Below are 24,518 nucleotides of genomic sequence, written 5' to 3'. Positions count from 1 at the left end.
CCTTGGCCTCCTTTGCCATAGGCCAGGAGCCCCATGCAGCCTGAGTCTGAAAATCAGACTCATGGCCCCTTCCTGCCTACAGCTCTCCTGCTCTCAACGCCTCAGCTCCTGACCTGGACCCCCTCTGGTCTGCCACAAGCAAACCTGCACACTTCTGCTGCTGGTCTTGCCACTGGCTACTCTTTCTGCAAGATTCTTTCACCAGAAATGTGCCTGGTTCTCTGGATTGGAGCCCCTTTCTCTGCTCAGTACTTGTTGTACTGGTCACAGCCTGACATAGATATTCCTTTCACTACTGAATGATGACAGAATTCTCTTCTGCAGTGTCCTGTAGGGGTTGTGGGGAGACACTGGTCACTGCTAGCATTCAGCGGTAGGAACCAGGGACCCCAGACAACCCAGAAGGCAAGCAGATTTTACATCCTACACAGTTAAGTGGAAAATGTACTTGTTGCCAGAGAGAAGACTCTTAAGTCTACACCTAATCACATGAATTGGCTCTGTGTGGTCTACACTGCGACTTTTGAGTAGCAACTGTGTAGAGAAGATCTCCCCCATGCTGGAGCTTGAACCCAGAGCCCCTGCTTGCTGCACATCTAGATGCGCTTAGTCACGTGAGCCATGCCACTAGCCTAAGTGGAGGAAATTTGTACCTTCCTTTCCAGCAATTTACCAAGAGTTCATCCGACCCACCACAGTGCTTCCAGGGCTGGCCGGCACAGGAATGGATCACCCCCTGAATTACACATCACTACTTTTGATTTATTTTATATCATAGGACAAAGAAACAGTATTTTTAACTAAAGGTGAAGGTTGGCACATTAGCAATATGCTTCACTTCCAATGCAGAAAAAGGCAATAGGAAGCACAGTGAAAGGCAGCTTTTTTGGGGGGAGGAGGAATGGAGGAAAACCCTGAGCAGGAGCTGTCAAGTGGAAGTCATGTTCCAAACTACAGAGTGCCAGCAGGGCCCACTACATCCATTACTAATAGCCGTGGAGCAACCTTCCCCAGGACCTCTTCCCAGCAACCATCTGGGTGCTAGACTTTTCCTCCATCCACAGACTTACCCCGTGATAGCAGGAGGCCTCAGTGTCTCCCAGCCTCACCATGGGGACAGAACGATGCTATTGGAGCTTGCTTGGCACTGGTCTCTAAACAGGCCAGGCAGAGATGCAGTGGTCTGGACCTCTCAGCCTCTCTCCTACCAAGACATGTCTTTCCTGTTTCCTCTTAGGAGGAAACTGTGCCTTCCACAGGTAACATATCCTAGTCTCACAGAGAGGACAGAGGCGGGACTGGCAAGAGGGCAGGTGGGCGGGCAGTGGACAAGTCCTGGGCAGGCAGACAGGCAGCGAGATGACAGGCAGGTAGCGAGATGAGCAGGTAGACAGGTGGGATGCCAGCCTGGTGAGCAAGTGACAGCAGCCACAAGATGGAAGCAGGTAGCTGGGAAAGCCTATACAGACAGGTTGAGCAGCGGGACAAGATGGGCAGGAAAGCAGATAGGAGCCCTGGGGATGGCACATCATCCAAAGGCAGGGGGCAGCTTCCCATCTGCTGCTGCTTGAAGCAGCACAGCCACTGTGGTTGGCCACACGCACCCCAAGGGAAGGCAGTACTCTGGGAACTATGTGTCCCTCTCTGGAGGGACCAGTGACCATGCTGTCATCTTTCTGTCTGGCCACCTGCTTGCCCAGGGTTGAGTCACAGCTCACCCACCCAAGCTACACACAGACACACCTTTGCCTACAGGCAGCCAGAGAGATCCGAATGGCACAGGTGCATGAAAACCGCTTGACAGAAATCCCACACCTCACACCACACACACAGGTGAACGCACACCCAAGCAGGTACACAGCACTCTGCACCAGCACTGCTGGGGCACACAGCAATGCACATATTGATGACAGACATTGGATACATCCACTAGCCATAAAACTTATAAAACATACCTGGTAGTTAGCCAGTCACACATGTGCCTCAAAGAAACAGGGAGAGAGCCTATGAGCACCAGAGGTTAGAGATTTGCTGATTCGTTAAAAAAAATTTTTTTTTTTAAAGATACCTGTTTGGTTTCAATGTGGCTACTAGAAAGTTTACAACTATAGTTGGGTGCTAAGGGCTCATACCTACACCTGTAATCCTAGCTACTCAGGAGGCTGAGATCTGAGGACCGCAGTTTGAAGTCATCCAGGGAAGGAAAAACAGACTTTTGTGTGCTGGTCCTGGGGCTTGAACTCAGGGCTTGGGTGTTGTCCCTGAGCTGCTTTCACTCACAGCTAGAGCTCTACCACTTGAGCCACAACTCCTTTCAGCTTTTTCTGAGTAGTTTATTATAGGTAAGAGTCACACAGACTTTCCTGCCCAGACTGGCTTTGAACTGTGCTCCTCAGATCTCAGCCTCCTGAGTAGCTAGGATGACAGGTGTGAGTCACCAGCACCAGCGATCTCCAATAAACCACTAAAAAACAATAACCCAAAAAGCCAGAAGTGGCGCTGTGGCCCTAGTGGTATAGCACTAGCCTTGAGCAAAAAGCAGCTCAGGGGCAGAGCTCAGTTCCTGGGACTGGCACGCGCGTGAGCACACACGCACGCCAAGCTAGAGGCATGGCTCAAGTGGTAAAGTACCAGCTGAGCAAGCAGGATTCTGGCCTCTGCACCTCTTGGTGCCATGTAACACAGCTGGTCATGACCCTGTTCTGTCTCCTACCTCAATGGTCACCCCTCCACGGGGACCCTCAGCCCACATCCATATCCAGGGCTCAGGCGTAGGGGCTGGGGGCTCCACCTGCCTCTCTCTGACACTTCCAGGTGTCTAATGGATATCTTGAATCTGACATCTAAAACAAAACTCTTATCAACCCCCCAAAACTTAACCCCCTCCCACACACAGGTTCCTTGAGTGCTTAGGCCCAAGATCAAGGCTAAATTCCTCTTTCCCTCCTGTCCACCTCTCCACAGGAACTCCTTCAGAACACCATGCACATCTGTCCCCTACCGGTTACCCCGTGGTGACTGAGCCTAGGCCGTTGCTTGCCTGGACGGCTGCCCACCTGCTCACTGCTCTGCTTCAATCCCTGTCTTCCCCCACCCCGTGACCCATCCTACCCTGAGCTACCCAGAGAGGTTGTCCTAGAGTATGGCAATGAACATGGCACTCCTCTTGTTTGAAAGTCCATGGACTCTGCTCTACCTTTACAATAAATTCAAGCTCCTTAGCAGGGCCTACAAACCCCTGCATGGCTACACCATCAATCACCCTACCCAGCCCCTAAATACCATCATCCCCACCCCCCACCCCCCCACCCCCACCTCCCCAAGCCCTTACCCTTCTACCTGCCTAGACAGTCTCTCCTAGGTCCAGGCATGGCTGTCCCTCCTGGAGAGTCAGCTCTCAACACATTAGCTGGTTCTACCAGTCATCCTGGACACTTCCCAGCCCCTGAGGCTTCTCTTTCCTAAGCACTGGGGCCCCAATTTAGTGTCAGCTCCCCCCCTCCAGGGCTTGTCTACCAACTCTTCCATACTAAATCCACCTCCCCTCCCCCATTCCTAGGAAGGGCCAGGCACCCCTGACCAGTTAGCATTTGTTGACTAGAGGCTACAGCCCACCTCCACACAAGTACACAGGCAGTATTACGCATAAATAGCCTATATGCAACAGATAAGGGCAGAAATACCTTTATTCAGGTTCACAAAGCAGACTAAACAGTTCCGAAGACTGATCCAAGGTGGGAGTCAGCCTAGTCCCTTCCCCACCTAGATCTGCCCTCTGCTTGAACCCAGTCTCAGGAGTGGAGGAATGGGGGTCTGCAGCCAGGATGGAGGGGGGTCACTGGCCCACAAGCCCCAGGCACTGCCTTCAGCTATGTCTGCAATTTCCTCTCCCTCCTTCCTTCCCTCCTCCTCCCTAAGTCTCCCGCCAAGAAAGCCTCCCCCTCACCCCAGCTCCAGCGCCCTGCCGCAGCCCAGAGGGAAGCACTGGGGGCAGAAGAGGGGAGGGTGCCTGGAAGACTGGACAGAAAGAGGACCAACCCCAGCTGCACACACGGATCACACAATGCACGCACAAGGGCTAAGCCCAGGTGGAAATGCACGTGTGAGCCTGGGCGGGGCTAGCCGGGGCGCCTGTCACTCAACTGGTAGCAGAGCCCGGGCAACCCCGGCGCTCGTGGAGGCCCTGCCTCAGGGTCTGCAAGCCTGCACCCGCCCGGCTCACCGCGGAGTCCATCCATCATTAGCCCTGCCTGACCCGAGCAGAGCTGGCCAGCTGGACACGCTGAGGCCTGGGGCCCAGGAGGAGGGACAGAAAGGCTCCCTTCCCTCCCAAGTGGTTGAGGATCTGGGGGTGAGTCCTTGGGGGAGGGGAGGGGTGTGGGAAGGGCTAGGGACACCCCCCCCCCACAGAAGTGAGCCGAGGACCAGGAAGTGGATCGGAGCCCTGGGCTCTTGGGTCCGGAGATGTGAGTTCGAATGTTGGTTTGCTGAAGTTAACTCGACCTCTCCAAAACACTTTTCTTCATCCCGAGGTAGGGGTGCGGTCTAGTTTGGGGGCTGCTGGGATTCCGGCACGGGCTGGGGGGGAGCCCGAGGAGGGGCGCCCGGGCCGCCCACGGCAATGTTGTTGCTGCCCGTAGTGGGCTGGGGGCGCCCCGCCGGCGGCCTCCCCCGCAGCTTCCTGTGGGGGAGCCGAGGACGCCGCTCCCCCCTCCGCCCGCCCCTCCTGCCCGCCCCGCCCCGCCCCTCCTCTTTCCTCCGAGGAAACTTTCCACCGGCTGCTCCCTCGGCCGTGTCCGGTCCGCCGCCGCTGGGAACCGAGCTGGGCGGACGGGGTGGCCGGGACCGGACGGGGCGGGAGCGGCGGGGCCCCGGGTGTATGCGGACGCCGGCGGGACGGACGCCGGGCCCGGGCAGCCGGGAAGCAGGGTGCTGACGGTGAGCGCGCCGGGCCTGCGGGCGCCCAGGGCGGGCGGGTGGGGGAGCGGGCGGCCTCGGCCCCCCGAGCGCGCGCGGGGACCCCGCAGGAGGCGGGGCTCGGGCCCTGGGGCGTCGGCGGGGGAAGGCGGGTTCCCGCTCGGCCCGGGGCTCTCTCCAGGGCGGAGCTGGGGCGCGGGGCGGGCGGAGGCGCTGACCGGCCGGGCCGCTCCCGCAGGCTGGCGGGGCGCTGCCCCCCACCCCCCGCGCGGCATGGATGCCCCGCGCCGGGACATGGAGCTGCTCAGCAACAGCCTGGCGGCCTACGCGCACATCCGTGGTGAGAGGGGGGGGTCAAGGGAGGGGGGTCGGGCCCCTCCTGTCCCCCCCACCCCTCCCAGCTCCCCACTGCCCTGTGCCCTCCCCCCTCCGCGTCCACCCCCCAGCCCTGGCCCCGAACCTGGAACCTGGAGTGGCCGGGGCCTCTCCATGACCTCCGCCCCCCCTCCCCCAGCCAATCCCGAGAGCTTCGGCCTGTACTTCGTGCTGGGCGTCTGCTTCGGCCTGCTGCTCACTCTGTGCCTGCTGGTCATCGGCATCTCCTGCGCGCCCCGCCCGCGCCCTCGGGGCCCGGCTCTGCGCAGGGACCCTCGCAGCAGCACCCTGGAACCCGACGACGACGAGGACGACGACGACGACGAGGAAGACACGGTGACCCGGCTCGGCCCTGACGACACCCTGCCGGGCCCCGAGCTGGCTGAGACCGAGGGCCCGCTCAGCGTCAACGTGTTCACGTCCGCCGAGGAGCTGGAGCGCGCGCAGAGGCTGGAGGAGCGGGAGCGGATCCTGCGGGAGATCTGGCGCACCGGGCAGCCGGATCTGCTGGGCACTGGCACGTTGGGACCCAGCCCCACGGGCACGGGCACACTGGGCCGCATGCACTATTACTGACTCCTGGTTCCGCGGCCAAGGGGCTCCGAGTACTGGACACGCAACAGAGCCCAGAGCTGGCCCCAGGACCTTTGGACTTGCCTCGGTTCCCAAATTCCCTTGGTGCTATTGGATATAGACTGCCACCTTCTGCGAGGCACCCATCCCGGGTGGGAGTGGGTGGAGGAGGCAAGGTCCCCACCTTCTCTTCCCCGGGAACGATGATGTGACCAATGAAAGCAGGGTTCTCAATGACTCTTGTCTCTCCCTCTGTTGCCTTTGCCCCCAGCTGGTCCCCAGGCTGCTAGATGCCAAGGATCCACCACTGCTGCCCACCACACACACACACACACACACACACACCTTCACAGACACCACTCACGCTTCGCCCCTCGCCGGCTGCGCACAGGATGAACAGCATAGCCTTCAAATGCATTCCTGCCGGCAAACGGTTGTGCACACGTCCCCGCGCCCTCACTGTGCCCTAGACGCGGGCATAATTGCAATCGCACACAGCAGGCCTGGGGAGCCTGACCTTGACGCCAAGGTAGTGAGCCCCCAGTGTAACCACGCGTGTCCGAGCTAGGCTACAGGTGGAGCTCCTATCTGGCCGGGGTGCAGCCAGGCGAGTGGACCGGAGTCCCTGGGAGCGGCCGCGGGTGTGGCCACCTGGGAGGGGTCGGGCTTGCAGCCCAGCTCGGGCGCACAGCTGGATTCCGGAATCGGCCGGCTGCGGCGGCTCCCCGGCCCGCCGCCCCGGGCCAGCGCAGGGCTGGCGTCTGACGGAGACACCGCTGCCCCGCCCCCACCATCCGGTGGATAAAAATAGCCGCGCAGGCTTTGGGAACCGTAATGGGAGCCACATGTTGGCCAGATGTGCCCGAAAGAGACCTCCAGGAATTCCAAGGGCCGGGCTTCGGCCGCCCCATCCCGCCCCGCACAGACCCAGGGCCACAGGCAGCGCTGAGCGTCAGGGCAGTTTACTTCCTAGCGTTTCCCAAAGCTGTGCCCGGCGGACTGGGATGCCGGAGCCCGCCGAGGCCCCCCGGCGCCCGCCCGCCCGCCCTCACTGCGTCTGCGTCTGCGTCTGCGCGTCCTTGAAGCCCCTTGTGGGAGACTTCCCGGCCTTCCGCAGCATCTGAGCCTGGTGGGGAGAGGGAGTCAAGGTGGGGGGGGATGGGGGGCGCCCTCCCGCCGCTCCACCCGCCCGGGCTGCGGCCCCACCCACCTCCAGCCACCGCCGCTGCTCCCGCTCGCTGTGCAGCTCCTCCCAGACCTCCGTCATTTGCTTCCTGGGGACACGAAGCCCAGGTGAGGGGGGCGGACGCCCTCCCCGCCCCCGCCTCCGCCCCCGTCCCCGCCACTTACTCCAGCTGCAGCTCCAGCTGCTGGAGCGCGCTCTTCAGCGACTCCACTTCCTGCCTCAGGGCCGCACCGTCTGCTGGGTCGCTCCTGCTCTCCGAGTTTTGCGGGACCCCGGAATGAGGGGCGGGAGTCGGCTCCGCAGTGTGTGGGGTGTGGGGAGTGGAATGTCTCTCTTCCGGAGGCATCTGTTCCTCGGGGGTGATGTCTCTTAGGGGTTCTCTGGGGGGTGACCCCAATAATTTCGGGGTAGTCCCTTGGTTGGCATGGAGGAAAGCTGCGGCCCCTCCCTGGGAAGGATCCTCCTCCAGGGCTGACACGGACCCTGGGTCACGCTCAAGCTTAGACTGGAGTGGGGAGCCGTCCCCCTGTTGACTTATACACTTGCATCCCTCAAAGCAGTTATGGCGGCTTTCGGGGGGCTCCTCTGGCATGGAGACCTGCCCCCCAGACTGAGCCCTCTGCAGGCTTTCCTCTGGGGAGAAGTGATGGATGCGGGTGTCTTCAGAAGTCATGGCCTTGTTTGGGGTGAGGGCTTTGCCCTCCCAAGGGACCTTTGGGTCCAGGGCTTCATCCTTTGTTGGGGTTTCTAGAGCAGGAGTCTTCTCCACAGAAGAGATCTTCTGCGCAATGGAGGCCTTGCTCAGAGTCCTGGTCTTTCTCGGGCTGGGGACCCTATCAAGAGGTGGGGTCTTCTCTGGGCTGGTGATCTTGTCCCCCGTGGGGGTTTTATTCCTAGAAGGGCTCCTTGCCAGGCTGCTCAGCTCTTCCTCCTGTGGCAACGGGGGTGAGGCCTCAGCTCAAGGCTCCCCCTGGTTCTCCTAGGCCTGGGGTCCTCTGCCCTTGTGTCCCACACCCCCGGGACCCGCCTCTACCCAGAATTCCTGCTCCCTTGCCTCCCACCTCTCACCTGAATGGATGTAGGGTGCTGCCGGGGAACCTGGGTCCTGGATCGCTTTTTGCCAGGTAGCCCTGGGCTTCCACTGAGGAAGCTGCCATTGGCACCTATGAAAACGGGACCTCATGTGCTGGGAATATGGCCTAATGGCAAGCGTGCTTGCCTTGTATACATGAGGCCCTGGGTTCGATTCCCCAGCACCACATATATAGAAAATGGCCAGAAGTGGCGCTGTGGCTCAAGTGGCAGAGTGCTAGCCTTGAGCAAAAAGAAGCCAGGGACAGTGCTCAGGCCCTGAGTCCAAGGCCCAGGACTGGCCAAAAAAAAAAAAGAAAAAGAAAAAGAAAACATGACCTCAGGACCCTGCCCCTCTCTGCCCCATCTCCTTCCCTCAGCCTGCCACCCTCTCCCCCGGGGCTCCCCCGCTGGGGCAAGGAAGGAAGCTCTCACCAGAGTCTCTGGAGGGGCGCTTCTGACCATCCCCATTGGGTATCCACGGCATCCTGGAACATGTTCCCCATCAGCCCTGATGTGGCAGCAGGGAGGGCATTTCCTCTGTGCTTCCTCCTGCCCCTGACACCCCCCTGCTCCTTACTTTGCTTTGCTGAGTGAAGTAGTAGTTGCTGACAGCTTCTTGGAAGTAGAGAGGGATACTCTGGGCATTGTTTTATGGGGTTCCTTAACAGGGGCTGGGAGGAAAGAAAAGAGTGAAGTACTTTTCTTTGACTTAGCCATCTACCTAACAGTCTCTGGCCCTGTGCCGCTGGGCTCTCACTATGTTGCCCAGGCTAATCTTGAGCTCTTGGGCTCGTGACATCCTGGTTCTTTAGCCTCCTAAATAGCTAGGACTGTGTAGTATGTAGAGCCATGTGTATACAGTTTTAAATGGGGTGGTCAGAGAAGGCCACACCGAGGGGACATCAAGGGCGTCACACAGGTCACATTCATTCACATCCATGGACACAACAGCGCCACTCTGGTATATGCACACATGCTAACACACAAGATCACACAAATAGCTACACGCACAATTCCACTGACAGTGTGCCACAGGAGTCTATGGCCAGACAGCAGATTCTGCATTCTAGCTCCTCTCTGTGTGCAGGTAGCCTGTGTCCCACTGTCCTCATTCACGAGGCATAGACAATACAACCACGTAGGGCTGTTATGAGACTAGAGTGAATTAGTACATGTGAGGTGCTTAATGACTACTTGGCAGGTACTCAGAGCTCCGCATGCCTTAGCCAGGCCATATGGCTGATTAGGTACTCTGTAGGCCCTCCTGCCAGACAGCATTTAGATCCTGCTTAGGAGACAGCTTTCCCACATTTTGTCCACTTGAAAGAGAGTAGGAGAGCCAGGCGCCAGTGGCTCACGCCTATAATCCTACTCAGTCTCCTACTCAGAAGACTGAGATCTGAGGATTGCGGTTCAAAGCCAGTGGGAGCAGGAAAGTCCGTGAAACTCTTATCTCCAATTAACCACCAGAAAACTGGAAGTGACACTGTGGATCGAGTGGTAGAGCGCTAGCCTTGAGCTGAAGAGCTCAGGGACAGCGTGCAGGCCCAGAGTTCAAGCCCCACAATTGACAAAAAAAAAAAAAAAGAGAGTACACACACACAAAAAAGGGAGAACTTAGACCAGGCTAGAAAGGCCTAAGTGAGGGTAGGTAAGGAAGCTCTATGGCTCCTGAGTCTGAGGCCTCTGGCATGGAGTAGGGTTCTCACAGATAATATCAGATAATGAGCTCAGAAAGAAAGATCATAAGACAGTTGCCAGAGGCTCATGGCTGTAATCTTAGCTACTCAGGAGGCTGGGACGGACAGGAGTTTGAAACCAATCCAGGCAGAACAATCCAATATGTCCAATTAACCAGCAAAAGTCTGGACTAGAGGCATAGCTCAAACAGTAGAGCACCATTCTTGAGCAAGTAATCTAAATATGCATGATAGCACAGGAGTTCCAACATGGGGGGGTGGGAATAAAGATCATAAAACACTCAGGAAGGGGGCTGGGAAGGTGTGGTAGAGTGCTTGCCTAACATGCATGAAGCTCTAGGTTCAATTCCTCAGTACCACATAAACAGAAATAGCCAGAAGTAGTGCTGTGGCTTAAATGATAGAATGCTAGCCTTGAGCAAAAGAGGCTCAGGGATAGGCGCCCAGGCCCTGAGTTCAAGCCCCAGGACTAGCAAAACAACAACAACACAGGAATGCAGACTGAGACCTAAGCACCCAACGTACCACAGGCATAGCTGTATATAAACTATTTGAAATTAAGGATGTGCATACAACCAAGGGACCACCAGGAACAAACAGGCAGCGGAGGAAAACGAACAAGTGAAAACCAATCTAATGAGTGGAGAAGAGCATTCTGGGGGGAAAAGTCATGCAAACCCATTATTTATCTGTATGTTCAGCATATTTTCTGTACAGGTTAAACAGCAAACTAAACAGACAAAAAAAATAAAGAGATGTTGTGAACCAAAAGTACAGTGAGGGGGTGGGGATATGGCCTAGTGGCAAGAGTGCTTGCCTCGTATACATGAGGCCCTGGGTTCGATTCCCCAGCACCACATATACAGAAAATGGCCAGAAGTGGCGCTGTGGCTCAAGTGGCAGAGTGCTAGCCTTGAGCAAGAAGAAGCCAGGGACAGTGCTCAGGCCCTGAGTCCAAGCCCCAGGACTGGCCAAAAACAGCAACAGCAACAAAAGTACAGTGAGGAGTGAAAACTTCAGATCAATGATCTGATAAGGTGATAGACAAGTCCTCTCCCAGAAAGGCAACTTGAAAAGCTGGATAAACATGTCAGAATGACCTCTTCCTTCTCTAGGAAATTGTCCAGGGGAAAAGAAAATTCAAGAAGCATTGATAAGGGATGGTGTTCTTGCTGCTCCCATGCCTGCCCCCTGCCTGGTCATGGGGGATGTCTGCAGGGTGGGGAGACTGAGGACCAGCAGCTTCATGGCTGCGGTGGAGGGCAGCTACTCAGTTTAGAGTTTAACTTTGGATCTGCATTGGCTCCATAGATAGGAACGCAAGCCACAGAGATAAACCACTGGCAACATGTATCCCCAAAAGGATTGGTATTTGAAGTTTAGAAAGGCCAATGAAATGATTAGGAACGAGGGAAAAATGAGAAGTTAATTCATAATGAGTGCCAAGGTCTCAGGATCTCAGTTCAAAGCCAGCCCAGGGCAGAAAGGTCCATGAGACTCTTACCTCCAATGAACCACAAAATGCAACACTGGAGGTGTGGCTAAGGCGGTAGAGTGCCAAATGTAAGCAAGAAAGCTGAGCCAGCCCAAGACCCCGGAGTTCAAGCCCAAGCAAAAAGAAAGTATGTGGAAGCACTACTATTATTTTTGTCAGTGACAGGACTTGAACTCGGGGCCTCCTGAGGTGTTTTCTTTATCTTTTTGCGTCAGTCCTAGGACTCAATTCAAGGCAGCCTTCTTTGTTTTTCTTAGCCTTTCTGCTCAAAGCTGGTGCTTTACCACTTGAGCCATATCTCTACTTCCAGCCTTTTGCTGGTTAATTGGAGATGAGAGTCTTTCAGATGGCTTTGTCTGTCCAGGATGGCTTCAGTTTTCAGACAGACATGGGTGTTAATTATTTACACATGTATAATACCTATTGAAAGGTAAGTTAAAAGATACATTACTTCGGTCACACAGATGGACACAGAGACTTATTCCCTGACAAACTTACAAGACATATGAACACATATACAGTCTCATGGACTCATGGTCCATCTGTGGAGAATGTTGACAACCACATTCTGACACCTAACACATACAAACTGACACACTTCTTTTTTTCCCCATCCTGGGTCTTCAACTCAGGGCCTGGGCACTGTCCCAGAGCTTCTTTTGCTCAAGTCTAAGACTCTACCACTTGAACCACAATGCCACTTCTGGCCTTTTCTGTTTAATGTGGTACTGAGGAATCGAACCCCGGTTTCATGCATGCTAGGCATGCATGTGTCACTCAGCATATGGCACTAAGCCACATTCCCAGCTTTGACACACTTCTGACTCACATTCTTTATTTATTTTTATTTTTATTTTTTTGGTTACGGTCCTGGGGCTTCAACTCTGGGCCTGGGAGCTGTCCCTGAGCTCTTCAGCTCAAGGCTATAGCTCTACCACTTGAGCCACAGCACCACTTCCAGTTTTCTGGTGGTTAATTGGAGATAAGAGTTTCATAGACTTTCCTGCCCAGGCTGGCTTTGAACCGCAATCCTCAGATCTCAGCCTCTTGAGTAGCTAGGATTACAGGTGTGAGCCACGGGCACCCAGCTTGACTCACATTTTTGTCTGGCCCTTGACCCACAGAGGAGGGATCCCCACTGTAGAGTGGACCACTGGGGAAGCTGCAGGTGTTTATCGACAGCTGGACTGGTAGGTCTCCCAGAAAGCAACCCCCAACCCCAGGCTCCCTGGGCACCCACCTGATTCCTGAGGTACCACTTTCCGTGGCACCAGCCTCTTGATCTAGAAAGAAAACAAGTGTCAGAATCCAACGAGAAGTCCCCACATGTCTAAGCTCAGATGACTCTCCAGTTGGCCCAGAGAACACCATAACCCCTAGATGCTTTTAGCAAGCCTGGCTTATATGTCCTCCTGTGTCCATTGAGTGCCATGATTCTGTTTTTCCAAAATAGCTTTCCCACTGCCACCTGAGGGCCCAGCTCTGAACTTACTGGTGGTGGTGGCAGCACAAAGTTGTCTGGAAAAACTCCTCTTCTGCCTTGACACTCTCCTTCCCACCAGCCCTTGTCCTCTGTGGTCTGAGAGAAACATGCAGTGGGAGGTGAGCCATTCTTGTAGTTTCTGTCCCTTGGGTCCCACTCCTTCTCAACCTCCTCTCCTGGGTCCTCCCAAGTATCCTCACACCTTCCTTATAACTTTCACCAAGTCTCCTCTCCGCAGTGCCAACTCATCTGGGGCCTCTGGCTCATAGTCAAACAGGACCCTGCAGGTCTCAGGGCAGGAGGCTGAGGGAAAGGTCGGTCAGTCCATTGGAGCTAACCCTCAGCCATTAGCCTAATGGTTTCCCCCTCCCTTTGGCTGGGTTCTCACCTGTCCGCAGGTAATCTGGAGGGCTGTCATAGGTCAGGCTGCTCAGCTAGTAGGGGAGGGGCAGAAGAGATGATGAGCCTAATAGCACCCCAGTAACTCACCACCTCTCTGCCCACTCTGACTGAATTTACCTTGGGATGTCGCTGGGGATCAGGGCACATTGAAGGTATGTCTAGGTTACCAAGGCCTGGTAGGAACAGCAAGGTTAGGGATGTACTAATTCAGTTAAGTCACGGGAGGGGCATCAAGAGGGGTTTCAGGGTCAGGATATGTGCATCACACACAGTCTTAAGTTACTTGGAAGGGTTATTGGAAATAGCAGTCTGGTCCCAGAGGGGTGGGGGTCAGAGGGTCAAGGTCTCACTTGGGGGCCCACTGTCCAGCAACTCCACAAAGTTGGATGGAAAGGCTCCCAGCTGCCCGTTCTTCTTCCCCAGCCACCAGCCGTCCTCAATCTAGGGAGGAGGGAGGACGCAGGGGCATCTGGTTCTGCCCTCGAGGGGCTCTATACCCTCAGTTTTGTTGGATACCCCCAGCTCCCCTGCTCCCTCGTCTTGGCATCTCTCACCATTCCCACCGTCCCCACTTTTATTTCGCTCAACTCCCCGAGCTAGTGAGACACTTCATCATCTTCCCCCAAATCCTCTCATCACCTCACCCCCTCACCTCCTTTATCATTTCCACAGTCTCCCCAGCTTGCAGCCTCAGCTCGTCCTCCTGCTCTGGACAGTAGTTGAAGTTCACTTTGCACCATTTTTGGGAGCCCCAAGATTTGGTGGGGTGACCTGGGTCACAGGAATGCGGGGGGGGCTGCAGTTTAGCAGGTGGCCGAGTCCAGGGAGCTGAGGGAGTGACAAGCCTCTAGCCCGCCCTTTAGTGCTTCCAGGCCCCACCCTTAGGCGGAGCATTGTACTCAGGACCAATCACAGGCCGCAGAGCCACCTCACAGCCCCTCCCAGGGCCGCGCCCATCACCGGCCGTGCCCTGCCCTCCCGGGCCGCCCACCGCGGATTACCTGGGCGTCGGCGCGGGCAGCGCGGCTTGCGCCCCTCCCCAGGGCCTCGCAGGGCCTCTGGGATCTCCTGGAATAAGTAAGCGCACAGGGAGGGAGCACTCAGCACCTGGGCGGAGCGCAGGGCCCCCCCACCCCACCCGGGCTCGGCCTCACCTGCACCAGGCGCTTGGGGAAGAGGCCACAATGGCCCCCCAGCGTTCCGCGCAGCCAGCCCCGCGTGGGCCCCTCGCGCACTTGCTGGATCACGTCCCCCGGCACCAGACTCAGCTCGTCCTCCTTCTGCGCGCGGTATCCGGCCAGGACCAGGACCTGGACCTCTGCGGGCGGAGGACCGGGCCGGGCGCGGCTCAGAAAGGCCCAGACGGGACCGACCAGCCTGGCGAGCGCGTCCCCATACCAACCCCGACTCCACTCGGCGTGGACAGCGTGGAGGACAGCGGACAGCGGGTGAGGCGGCTTTACCACTCCACGCTGGTGCGCATAAGAGCCAAACCCTACACACATACCCATGGCTTCCGAGGCGTTCTCCAGGGCCAGGCCCGCCGCGCTGCTGGCCCCGACCAGACTAGGTGAGGGTAGGACGTGCTGCGCTATGGCAGAGCCGAGGAGGCGGGGACGCGAGCCATAGGTCAGGTGCCAGGTGCCGAGGGGGCGGCCTGGCTCAACAGGCTCAGGCCCGATTGGGTGACAGCAGGGTCTCAGCTGCCACACCAGCTCTTCCCGCCTACATACATCCTAGTTTAACGGCCAAGTCTGGGAGACTCCCACCATCTACCTGGATGCCAGGCCCAGCTTCTGGCTTGCAAGCTTTTAGCTGCAGGGGAAGGCGGGAGCAGTACATACCAGGGTGCTCCACCCTTAACAGGCAACAGCCGCTCTAAACAGGGCCCTAAACCCCTAGACCGAGGTCTGCTCTGACCATCCTGGCTCTGCAGCCTTGGCTAGTGCTGTAGATGCTGGGGCTGTGTGTGGAGGGAGACAGAATGAACTTTGAGTTTACAGTCAAGCCCAGTGCTGGCAAGAGTCTGAAGGTCAGGACCCACCTATCTGCCACCCCAGTGGGGCTAGGCTCAGGTTCAGATTAACTGCTAGGCCCAGCCAGCTAATCATGGCCCTTTACCCCTGTCCGACCACAAAAGTAGCACAAGTACTTGCTTAGCAGTTATGACAAAAAAAAAAATCGGATTCACAGGGCAGGTGAGGTACAAGGTGCAGCAAAATTACTGGGATGGGAAGAGAAAGTATGTTTGGCTCAAATTCCCCCTAGCCATCAGCTGAATGCTGGCCACTAGAGGGCCAGCCTGGCAGCAGTCCAGGCACTATCCCCAAGCTCTTTAGCTTTCCCTATTCGGAAACTTTGACGTGGGAGTGAGTACCTACCACCCCAACAGCATACACAGTCACACACTCAGGGAACAATGAACAGCCCAGTTAGATCTGCCACTTCTTTATTTTTATTTGCAGGAGGAGTTGAAACAAATCTTAAAGGTGTTTTCCTTTTTCCCCTAAGTATGAATTATCCAAGTAAAACCAACTTAACTATAGAAATGTAGCAAAGTATGGGGAAAGTAGCACAACCCAAGAGCAGAGGTTGGGGGGAGTAGGAGGGTGCAGTCTATAACAAATGCTGAACGATTCACGGGCTCAGGACCGCCTCCCCAGAAGGCAAGCACAAGGACCCATTTTAAGAGGATGTTTTCCCCCAAACATCTGAGAATGTTTCAATTTAAAGCTAAAGGTTAAAAAGAAAAAAAACAAAACAAACCACACTACCCTACAAACCACCCAGCCATAACCACCTTCTTTAACCCACCATAGGAGTTTCTTTTCATTTTATAAAAAGATTAATAAAAAATATTGAAAAAATTATTTTCTCATCTTATATTTGTAAAGATAATAGAAGTCAGAAGTTTCTTAGAAAAGAGACCAGAAACTGCCCTCTAGTTTCCACCCTGGTGCTGAGGATCGGCAGGACTAGAAAGTTTGGGAGACTGGAGCTGCTGGTAGAGAATGGGAAGCCCAGCCCAGAAATCAGAAAATAGAGGAGCAGGGACGCATGGGGAGTGGTCAGGAGCAACTCCATGTGATACAAGGCTGCACAGAAAGGGGAACACACGGTGGTCAGAAAGGCAAACTCCTCCTTGACATACAAAACTGATTTTTACAAAGATACAAGCAGTTTGGTCCCAAACTGAGGTGAACACTTCAATGTTTATTCACATGCTTCAAAGTTGCCCAAATTAAATCTTTCTACTAATACTACATATTTCTAAAAAGAAAAAAAGGGGGGAAGGGGGTGGGTAAAAGGGCTTTTAAAATCAGGACAAGAAGAGACTGAAAAAAAAATTAGTATTCGCTCCAAATGAAATTAAGAACAAAACTGTTGGTTTCTATAAGTAACAAACCAAATCCAAGCAACTGCATCTCTCACCCTACCGCAGCCCCCACCACACACCAACAAGAAACAAGAAACAGCAAGAGCCTGACTGGTGTTCCAATCAAAACTAGGGCCTGAGCCCCGGCTCAGCAGCAGGCAAGCCTCCTCCAGTGGGAAGTGGCGGCATGGGGAAGCTTTCTGCTGTGGAAGGTTCTGTGCGGCTGGTGGAGTGGGGGGTTTACAATCTCCAAGGCTCCTTTGTTTATGCTCCTCACCAGCCTCTCTCAGTGCCTCTCACCCCTGAGCAAGGGCTCCCCATCGAGTGGGGCCCCCTACTCAGTTGTGGGCTGTAAACTATCCTTCTCTTCTCGGTTCTCTGTGCCACTCTCGTCGTCTTCAATCTCCCCTTCCTCTCCACTGAATTTGTCGTGGGCCCATTTGGGGCTGGTACTGGATTTCCGGAACATGAACCGGCCTCGGCCACGAGGGAAGGCTCCTCGGCCCCGGCCCCGGCTCACCCACTTGTCACTGCCTTCACCTTCTCGGTCATCATGCTGAAGGGAAAGAAAATAGTCACCAGTGTTATACAACTTTTCTCTATAGCCAACCAAATGCACCCAAACTGTCTTTTCCTCCTTTTTTGCCTTTCCCCTACATACCCATCCAAAACAAGAGATCAAGGAGGACCAGTAGGGTACCTAAGAAACTCAATCCCAGGCAGTACTAGTTTGGGCACTGGAGCTTGAACAATGTAAAGACATCCACCCAGCACTGAAAATACTGAGGCATTATATCTCAGATACCTATCCTATCATTATCACATTCACAAAAGCCAGTCTTGAGGAACTATTATTTAATATACCACACCTCAAAGGATGAATCTAATACCATCACAACCAAATTGTGAAACTATGCCTAGACAGGGTCGTTTGGTGGCTATGATAAAGAGCAACACAGGAAATAGAGGGGGCTCCAGCACTTGTGTTGAAGGTACTGGGGCTCAACTTACATTTGAGCAAACTTTTAACTTTGCCCATGCCCAGATAGCCTTCTACTAGCAGCTCCCTTTCTCCTTGTACACAAGGAGGAGGTGTAACAGACTAAGAGACACTTTGACGCAAGCTAGGGCCTGAGGCATCTGGTCACTTTGCTGTGTGCCAGCTTCTTTGGGCCAAGGCTTTTGTATATATCATACTGAAGGGACCAGGTGAGCAATTATGCCTTCAAGTGGCAAATAAAAGGTAGCGAGACTGGGAATATGGCCTAGTGCTCGTCTCGTATACATGAAGCCCTGGGTTCGATTCCTCAGCACCACACATAGTGGCGCTGTGGTTCAAGTGGTAGAGTGCTAGCCTAGAGCAAAAAAACAAGCCCGAGACAGTGCTCAGGCGGAGTTCAAGCCCCGGGATTGGCAAAAAAAAAAAAAAAAAAAAAGAAGTAGGGAAAGGGCTTTCATCTTTCTCTCCACAAGTCTGACCTCCAGTATCTATCAACTCTAACACCTACCCTAGCTCCAGCCAAGAATACTTCCCTAGTGGGGCTAGACACAGGGTCGGTGGCCCAAAAAGAGTGCTGAATTTCTGCAGCACATGCTTAAGAATGTAGACAGCAATGCTGAAGTGAAGGGTTTAGATGTAGACTCCCTGGTCATTGAACATATCCAGGTGAACAAAGCACCCAAGATGCGCCGCCGAACTTACAGAGCCTGTGGTAGGATTAACCCATACATGAGCTCCCCCTGCCACATTGAGATGATCCTCACTGAAAAGGAGCAGATCGTTCCTAAACTAGAAGAGGAAGTTGCACAGAAGAAAAAGGTATCCCAGAAGAAACTGAAGAAACAAAAACTATGGCACGGGAATAAGTTTAGCATAAAATTGCAAATAAATGAATGTTACCATTAAAAAAAAAAAAAGAATACTTCCCTAAACCTTCTAGAAGCCTCCAAACAGCTTCCACTAACTCTAGAAAGGGGAGAGTAGCAATGCAATCATCCATTCAGAAACCTGTTCCCAAACTATGGAACTAATAGACAATGTAGACTTATGCCAGCCATTTTGGTGAGAGATGGGGAGACTCAGCTTCCTGCTTACCTTGGTTCCAATATTCAATCACACCTGCTTGATCACCTGTCGTAACACAGGGAGGCCAAGAGATCTCATTTCCTAGCCAGCTAACTCAGTCTACAAATGCCCCAACATGAGACACTCAGAAGGGCACAGATAATACTGAGAGAAATCTCAGTGGCATTCCATTCTAAAGACAGATCCTTTTCTTAAGAGAGATCTGGAGATATTTTCCTGTCAATCATGCACTTCTGAATGATGTAAATGAGGCCTAGGAATATGGCCTAGTGGTAGAGTGCTTGCTTCCTCAGTACCACATATACAGAAAAAGGCCAGAAGTGGAGCTGTGGTTCAAGTGGTAGAGTGCTAACCTTGAGCAAAAAGAAGCCAGGGACAATGCTCAGGCCCTGAGTTCAAGCAAAAAACATAACAAAACAAAAGATGTAAATAAGCCATAAAACAAGACTAAACAGGCTTATCCTGAATCCATAAACATCTTAAGATGATAAACCCTATTAAAGCCAAGACTGACTTACCTCTCTGGAAACAGCACTACTATAAAGCAAGTATACATTCCTAGCACAATACGCCTGCACATGAATTTGATCACAGGGTTGGACAGACCAATTAAGACCTTGGAATCATCTACCACATGTGCCAAGGGCTCTCTATAGCCCCTGCCAGTTAGGCCCAGATACCTACCAAGTAATACTTCTTGCTTTTGGGTGTGTACTCTGGATCCCACTCCTCTTCTCGGCTTCGCTTTTGAAAGTCGTTGTTGCTATTGTTGTTGTTGTTACCAGAGTAGTTGCCTCTGCCCCAGCCTCTCCCTCTGGCTCGAAATTGCTGTGGGAGAAAAGGAACAAAAGTCCTTATGAGTAGAAAAACTCCTTGCATTGTGCTCAAGGGCTTCCAAAGCACAGGATGGACAGTCTTTCAGTCAGGCCTTCCTGCTCAAGTCCACAGCCCAGAGTGTGCATATGGCCCAAAGGCCAGGGATTCAGGATTGAGAAAATTCTGAACTAGGAAGCTTTCAATGCTTTCTAAGAAAAATAAAACTGGACAGCCAGGGAATGTAGCGGGGAGAACCAAAGAATTTGGGTCTGTAGACTACATTGCTTAATCAGAGGAACAAAACTGGTATCCTAATGGAAACCTACTCCAAAGTGGTGGGAGTGAAGAACACAGAGGAAGGGAAGGGGGATGGATCTTACAAAGTTTCCCCGAGCTCTGCTGCCTCCTCTTTCACTTGGACCCATGAAGTCTTTGGTCCCCAGTCTTGATTTGTCAAAGCCTGTGGTGCTCTCCTCTCTGTCCTCTGCCTCCTCAGGGTACTCTTCTGCTTTGTATGAGTGAGATGACTGGGAAGAGGAGGACGATGACCTGGATCGGTCTCGTGCTCTCCGGTGCTTCCTATGAAAAGAGGTGGGAAATCAATAAAGCTTCTGGTCCTAAGAGCCTTATGGATGAGAAGCACCAAGAAACCAGAGCCTGTGATAAGACGAAAGGTAACAGTTTGAAATACCATTCCAATCCAACCTGCTGACCCCCTAGCCCACTCAAAGGAATACGACCTGTCTCATGGTGGTGCTAGAAATGATATATATGCTTACATGGAGCACAACAAATACTCAATAAATGTTGGGGATTCATCTTGGCCTTAAGGGGGGAAGGGCGAGGAGAGCACTCCCAAGACACCACCCTTCCCCCAGCCCTGGGGCAGTGTGGAAGTGAGCCACACCTATCTCCTTCTGGGTCTGGAACCAGAAGGGATAGCTTTGAGACCATCCCCTACCTTGCACCAGTGAGCATGTGTGCTCCCTTTTTGCGTGGGCTTTGCCCAGAGGACGGTACTATGGGAAGTGATGTTAGCCCATGAGGGAGGTCCTTGGGAGCTGTTCTTGGATGGGCAAGCTCGCCAGCCTATCGCCAGCTCATGCTCAATCCTCGTCATCACTACTATATTACTGTGAGCCCCTCCCGATTAAATTGGATTGCTCTCAGAAATGTCTCCAAGATCCGTCTGCGCCTGGCTTCCTTGGTGGGTAAGGAGGGAGGAAAAGGGGATCTCGTTCAGCCACGTGCACCTTAGGTTAGCCCGTGTCCCTTTGCTCCACCTTGGCTGCCCGCTGGTCGGGTGCCCAGGGGAGAGGGTGAAAAGGGGAACACTGATAAGGGAGTAAGCTTAGCATCCCCGCACCAGGGAAGGTAAATCTAGCCCGGCAAATAAAGACAGTATGATTCTTCTCCATTATTCCCATTTCAAAGATAGGAGACTCAGATCTATGAAAGAGCTGAGCAAAGCCTGGGTTCAAAGTTAGCTCTAATTATACCACTAATTCTATATAACCACTTCCCATTGGGCTGAAACAGGTTGTGCTGTTATGCACAGAACTCTTCCTGGAGCCATTCCCTTGCTTCATCTGGGGGAAATTACAGACCAGGAAAAAATAGTGTAATATGTGATGAGTCACCGTCTATATTCGAGGCTGGTGCCAACCCAGCTATAACTGGGGAGGTTACTAAATGTCTCTCTAAAGTGGTAGAAGGACCAAGCTCTTAGAGTAATAGAGGAGGGCCTTAAAAGAGAAGCCAATCAAGCATCAGTAAGTAACCTAACATCCTCCTTTCCTTCAGTTCTCCATTATATAAAGTACCCTGCCCACTCTCCCACTCTAGTCTTCTACATCTACTAACTTAAAGGAAAAATTAAAACTAGACTCAAAAGGCCCCAAATATGAATCCTAATATTGACTCTTATTAGTTATGTAAAACATTCTTCAGTTATAAAATTTTTTGACCAATGCTATGACATAAGGGACTAGTACAAGACCACACAGTAAGTCAGGTGGACATGTGTACCATGGAGAGGAATCAGAATTAGTTATCTAGTCCCAACTCTTGAAATGCTTAGGGCTCTACTCCCTTTCTAACAGCAGCAGTGCTGAGAAATACTACCACACTTTCACTTCTTGAGCTGCTAGAGATGTTAACTAACACATATGTAACTCGGGAATGCAAGACAAAGTGGAACCAATGTCAAAGTTTTGGGTTTTTTTTTTTGGTGTGTGCTAGTCCTAGATCTTGAACTCAGGACCTGAGCACACAGTCCCTAAGCAAAATATTTTGCCCAAGGCTAGCACTCAACCACTTTGAAGCATAGCTCTACTTCCAGCTTTTTTAGGGCTTAAATGGAGATGAATCTCATGGACTTTTCCTGCCCAGAATGCCTTCAAATCACAATCCTCAGATCTAAGTCTATTTAACTAGGATTACAGGTATGAGCCACAAACAGACCCAGCCAAGATCCAAATTTTGATGTCAGTTGACTCAGAAAACCTTGCTAGGTTGAGATTGAAAAATCAACAATGTAAAAAGAAGACTGGAGGAGTGTGTCTCTAGTGTGTGTCTAGTATGTGCAAGGCCCTAGCACCATGGGGATAAAAGGTATGCCTGTGTGGGTACTGTAAATAGAAACGTCAAGGCCTTGGCATGGACAGTCCTACATACAACTTACAACAATGCCACCTTTGTTTAGGAGGTGTTTGGAACACCTCTCTTGAAATGGTCTGTGAAACTAGTTTGACAGACTTTTTTTTTTTTTGCCAGTCCTGGGCCTTGGACTCAGGGCCTGAGCACCATCCCTGGCTTCTTCCCACTCAAGGCTAGCACTCTGCCACCTGAGCCACAGCGCCCCTTCTGGCCGTTTTCCATATATGTGGTGCTGGGGAATCGAACCGAGTGCTTCATGTGTAGGAGGCAAGCACTCTTGCCACTAGGCCATATTCCCAGCCCCCCTTGAAAGACTTTTAAAATAAACAATCATCCTACCTAGCTCTACCCAGATTCTTTGACTAGTGGTTTTTCACTTGATGACTCAGCTATTTCTAACATGGGACCAACCCACGAAAAGGTGCAATGAGAAAGGACATGTAAAACAATTGCCAAATGAACTCTCCAATCTCTATAGGCAAACTAGGACATTACAGTTTTTCTTCACTAAGTCTCCACTGGACAAGGATAATTAAATGCTGAAGATGTTTTCATGCTAGAGATCAGCTTGAGGATTAGATTACGTGACATGAGAGATGAAACTGAAGAAGTTGCTGCAATTCATAATCCCCAAGTCCTCTGACTGAAAGATCTGGTGTGAACAGTTTGAAAGAGGCAGACAAGACATTTTACACAGGGAGTCTAACTGGACTAACAGAAAGGGGCTTCACGTACTTCTGCTTCTTTGATCCTTTATGAGTTTTTTCTGTTTTCTCAGTTGATCTTTCCCTTGAGTGGCTGGAATCTCTTGAATCCACTGATTCTCTTGATTTACCTCGTTTAAGATCTCTCTCCTTATGTTTTTTACGACGTTCAATATCAAGGCGGAGATCAACAGGATCATCTTTGTATTTTCCCTCGGCCTGCCAAAAGAGATGTCAAAATTAAGGTTTTTGGGATTCAAGGATACTTAGCTCAATCACCCTCAAATGAAGTTTCTATAACAATGGAGGACAGAAGACGCACTGGGAATATGAAGCCTGTTATCCAAGTTAATTTTTTAGGAAGGATCTTCTTGCTAAATATGGATCTCACTTTATCTTCTCTATGGTCCAGTAATAATTCTGGCTAGTCTACAAGTTGAAATGGCCAAAATCAGCTCTAGAAAGTGATTAGGCTGGCTCAGGCTTCAGTCACTACTTACAGAGGAGAAATGCTCACCTTCTACTACCTATACCATAGCAGCTACCCATGACTTACTCTCTATGTGGAATTCTCTGAGTACTAAGAACAAAGAGAGAAACTGGGAATCTTAAACATGCTCCCAAAATGCTGAGCTACACTGAGGACTTTCAGAGTGAAAATGGTAAGAGAGAATTCATAAAGTAGCATGTAAATGCTTACTTAAAAAACAAAACAAAAAAGCACCAAACCCCTTTTTGCTACCTTTGCAGAAAGTTTAACCACCAGAGTGTGCTGGAGATATATGACTGCTACAACACAGTAGCAACAGCAGCAGCAGTACACAACACCAAGTTCCTCCTAGCAATGTCTCTCAACAATTCTTGAGAGTCCAGCGAGAGCAAAGACCCAAGGCAGTTCAAGGGATGCTGTATAGCACAAGTTGTTTCATGGAAGCAAGAGAAACTATAGATAAGGTCACTCAGAGCCAGGCACTGGTGGCTCACGCCTGTAATCCTAGCTACTCAGGGAGTTGAGTTCTGAGGACTGCTGTTCAAAGCCAGCCCAGAAGAAAAGTTCCTGTAAGATTCTTATCTCCAATAAACTATTCAAAAAGCCAGAAGTGTTTGCTGTGGCTGTAGCTAGAGCACTAGCCTTGAGCACAAAGAGGCTCAGAGACAGCATCCAGGCCCTGAGTTTAAGCCTCAGGATTGGCAAGAAAGAGACAGACAGACAGAGAGGAAGGAAGGAAGGGAGGGAGGGAGGGAAGGATAAGCTCACTCAGTATTACTTACATGAACTATTAAAATTTTATGAAAAAAATTAAATTTTAATTAACAGTAAGAGTGACAAGAAGTAAGCTTATTTTATTGTTTTGTTTCTGAAGAGGGGAACAGGGCCCCTGTATTCTCTAAAGATAAAAAAGGACAAATGTAGCCACTGCTCCCCAGGGCAGTCAGCACATCTAACGGAGGTGGCTTTTTGAGGCATGGATGACATTTCTTCTGGTTCACTAGTGCCAAAATGACTGGTGCTTGGAAAGAGAGAAGAGGGGTGGGAGAGAACAGAGAGCGCACACAAGTGCCTCAACACATTCAACCAGTGAGACAAATTTATTTGGAAAACCTAAAAATCAGTATTCTTTCAATAGCATCTCATTTTAATTTCAACTGTGTAAGTAAATGAAGCTTGATAA

The 24,518-nt window shown here is 52.3% G+C and overlaps 4 protein-coding genes across 5 annotated transcripts in view; 1 reads left to right on the top strand and 3 right to left on the bottom strand.

Moving 5' to 3' along the window:
- The first annotated feature begins 4,018 nt into the window (after positions 1–4,018).
- On the top strand, positions 4,019–6,102 carry Eva1b (eva-1 homolog B). Of its 2 annotated transcripts, XM_048350906.1 has the most exons (4): positions 4,774–4,878; positions 4,917–4,938; positions 5,156–5,257; positions 5,432–6,102. In XM_048350906.1, the coding sequence occupies exons 3-4, from the start codon at positions 5,191–5,193 to the stop codon at positions 5,866–5,868; spliced, it is 504 nt and encodes a 167-aa protein (XP_048206863.1). In that variant the 5' UTR covers positions 4,774–4,878; positions 4,917–4,938; positions 5,156–5,190; the 3' UTR covers positions 5,869–6,102. The 2 variants fall into 2 exon arrangements, with proteins under 2 accessions (XP_048206862.1, XP_048206863.1); XM_048350905.1 differs by lacking the exons at positions 4,774–4,878; positions 4,917–4,938 and adding an exon at positions 4,019–4,351.
- Positions 6,103–6,842: 740 nt separating this feature from the next.
- On the bottom strand, positions 6,843–13,976 carry LOC125354923 (SH3 domain-containing protein 21-like). Its single transcript, XM_048350908.1, has 15 exons — positions 13,858–13,976; positions 13,556–13,646; positions 13,323–13,378; positions 13,192–13,237; positions 13,006–13,106; positions 12,813–12,899; positions 12,561–12,603; positions 8,703–8,796; positions 8,558–8,610; positions 8,120–8,214; positions 7,773–7,982; positions 7,630–7,727; positions 7,216–7,593; positions 7,076–7,139; positions 6,843–6,991 (listed from the first exon to the last, which is right to left on the bottom strand). Exons 1-15 carry the CDS (start codon positions 13,867–13,869, stop codon positions 6,914–6,916), a joined length of 1,506 nt encoding a protein of 501 aa, XP_048206865.1. The 5' UTR covers positions 13,870–13,976; the 3' UTR covers positions 6,843–6,913.
- On the bottom strand, positions 13,944–14,931 carry LOC125354921 (CD2-associated protein-like). The gene is made up of 2 exons (XM_048350907.1): positions 14,360–14,931; positions 13,944–14,273 (listed from the first exon to the last, which is right to left on the bottom strand). Exons 1-2 carry the CDS (start codon positions 14,714–14,716, stop codon positions 14,115–14,117), a joined length of 516 nt encoding a protein of 171 aa, XP_048206864.1. The 5' UTR covers positions 14,717–14,931; the 3' UTR covers positions 13,944–14,114.
- Positions 14,932–15,702: 771 nt separating this feature from the next.
- The window catches only part of Thrap3 (thyroid hormone receptor associated protein 3), a 37,859-nt gene continuing 29,043 nt past the window's right edge, over positions 15,703–24,518 (bottom strand). Inside the window, exons 9-12 of the mRNA XM_048350904.1 lie at positions 22,877–23,064; positions 19,864–20,062; positions 19,352–19,495; positions 15,703–17,137 (exon numbers count right to left, since the gene is read on the bottom strand). Coding sequence (XP_048206861.1) covers positions 16,916–17,137; positions 19,352–19,495; positions 19,864–20,062; positions 22,877–23,064 — 753 coding nt within the window. The 3' untranslated portion in view covers positions 15,703–16,915. The remainder of the gene's footprint in view (positions 17,138–19,351; positions 19,496–19,863; positions 20,063–22,876; positions 23,065–24,518) is intronic.

The sequence above is a fragment of the Perognathus longimembris genome, chromosome 7 (assembly GCF_023159225.1).
Source record: "Perognathus longimembris pacificus isolate PPM17 chromosome 7, ASM2315922v1, whole genome shotgun sequence".
Taxonomy (NCBI): Eukaryota; Metazoa; Chordata; class Mammalia; order Rodentia; family Heteromyidae; genus Perognathus; species Perognathus longimembris.
Note: the sequence above shows the minus strand (reverse complement) of the source record. Positions and strands in the feature narration are given on the sequence as shown.

Bases quoted from the DNA above. Each gene is read 5' to 3' on its own strand.
- LOC125354923 (XM_048350908.1), bottom strand. The intron at 13,238-13,322 runs GTAAATTCAGTC...CTCCCCTACTAG, and splicing joins ATCCCCAGCGACATCCCAAG to CTGAGCAGCCTGACCTATGA. The intron at 12,900-13,005 runs GTGTGAGGATAC...TGTTTCTCTCAG, and splicing joins TGGTGAAAGTTATAAGGAAG to ACCACAGAGGACAAGGGCTG.
- Eva1b (XM_048350905.1), top strand. From the start codon at position 5,191: ATGGATGCCCCGCGCCGGGACATGGAGCTGCTCAGCAACAGCCTGGCG. The intron at 5,258-5,431 runs GTGAGAGGGGGG...CCCCTCCCCCAG, and splicing joins GGCCTACGCGCACATCCGTG to CCAATCCCGAGAGCTTCGGC.
- LOC125354921 (XM_048350907.1), bottom strand. From the start codon at position 14,716: ATGGGTATGTGTGTAGGGTTTGGCTCTTATGCGCACCAGCGTGGAGTG. The intron at 14,274-14,359 runs GTGAGGCCGAGC...TACTTATTCCAG, and splicing joins TCCCCAAGCGCCTGGTGCAG to GAGATCCCAGAGGCCCTGCG.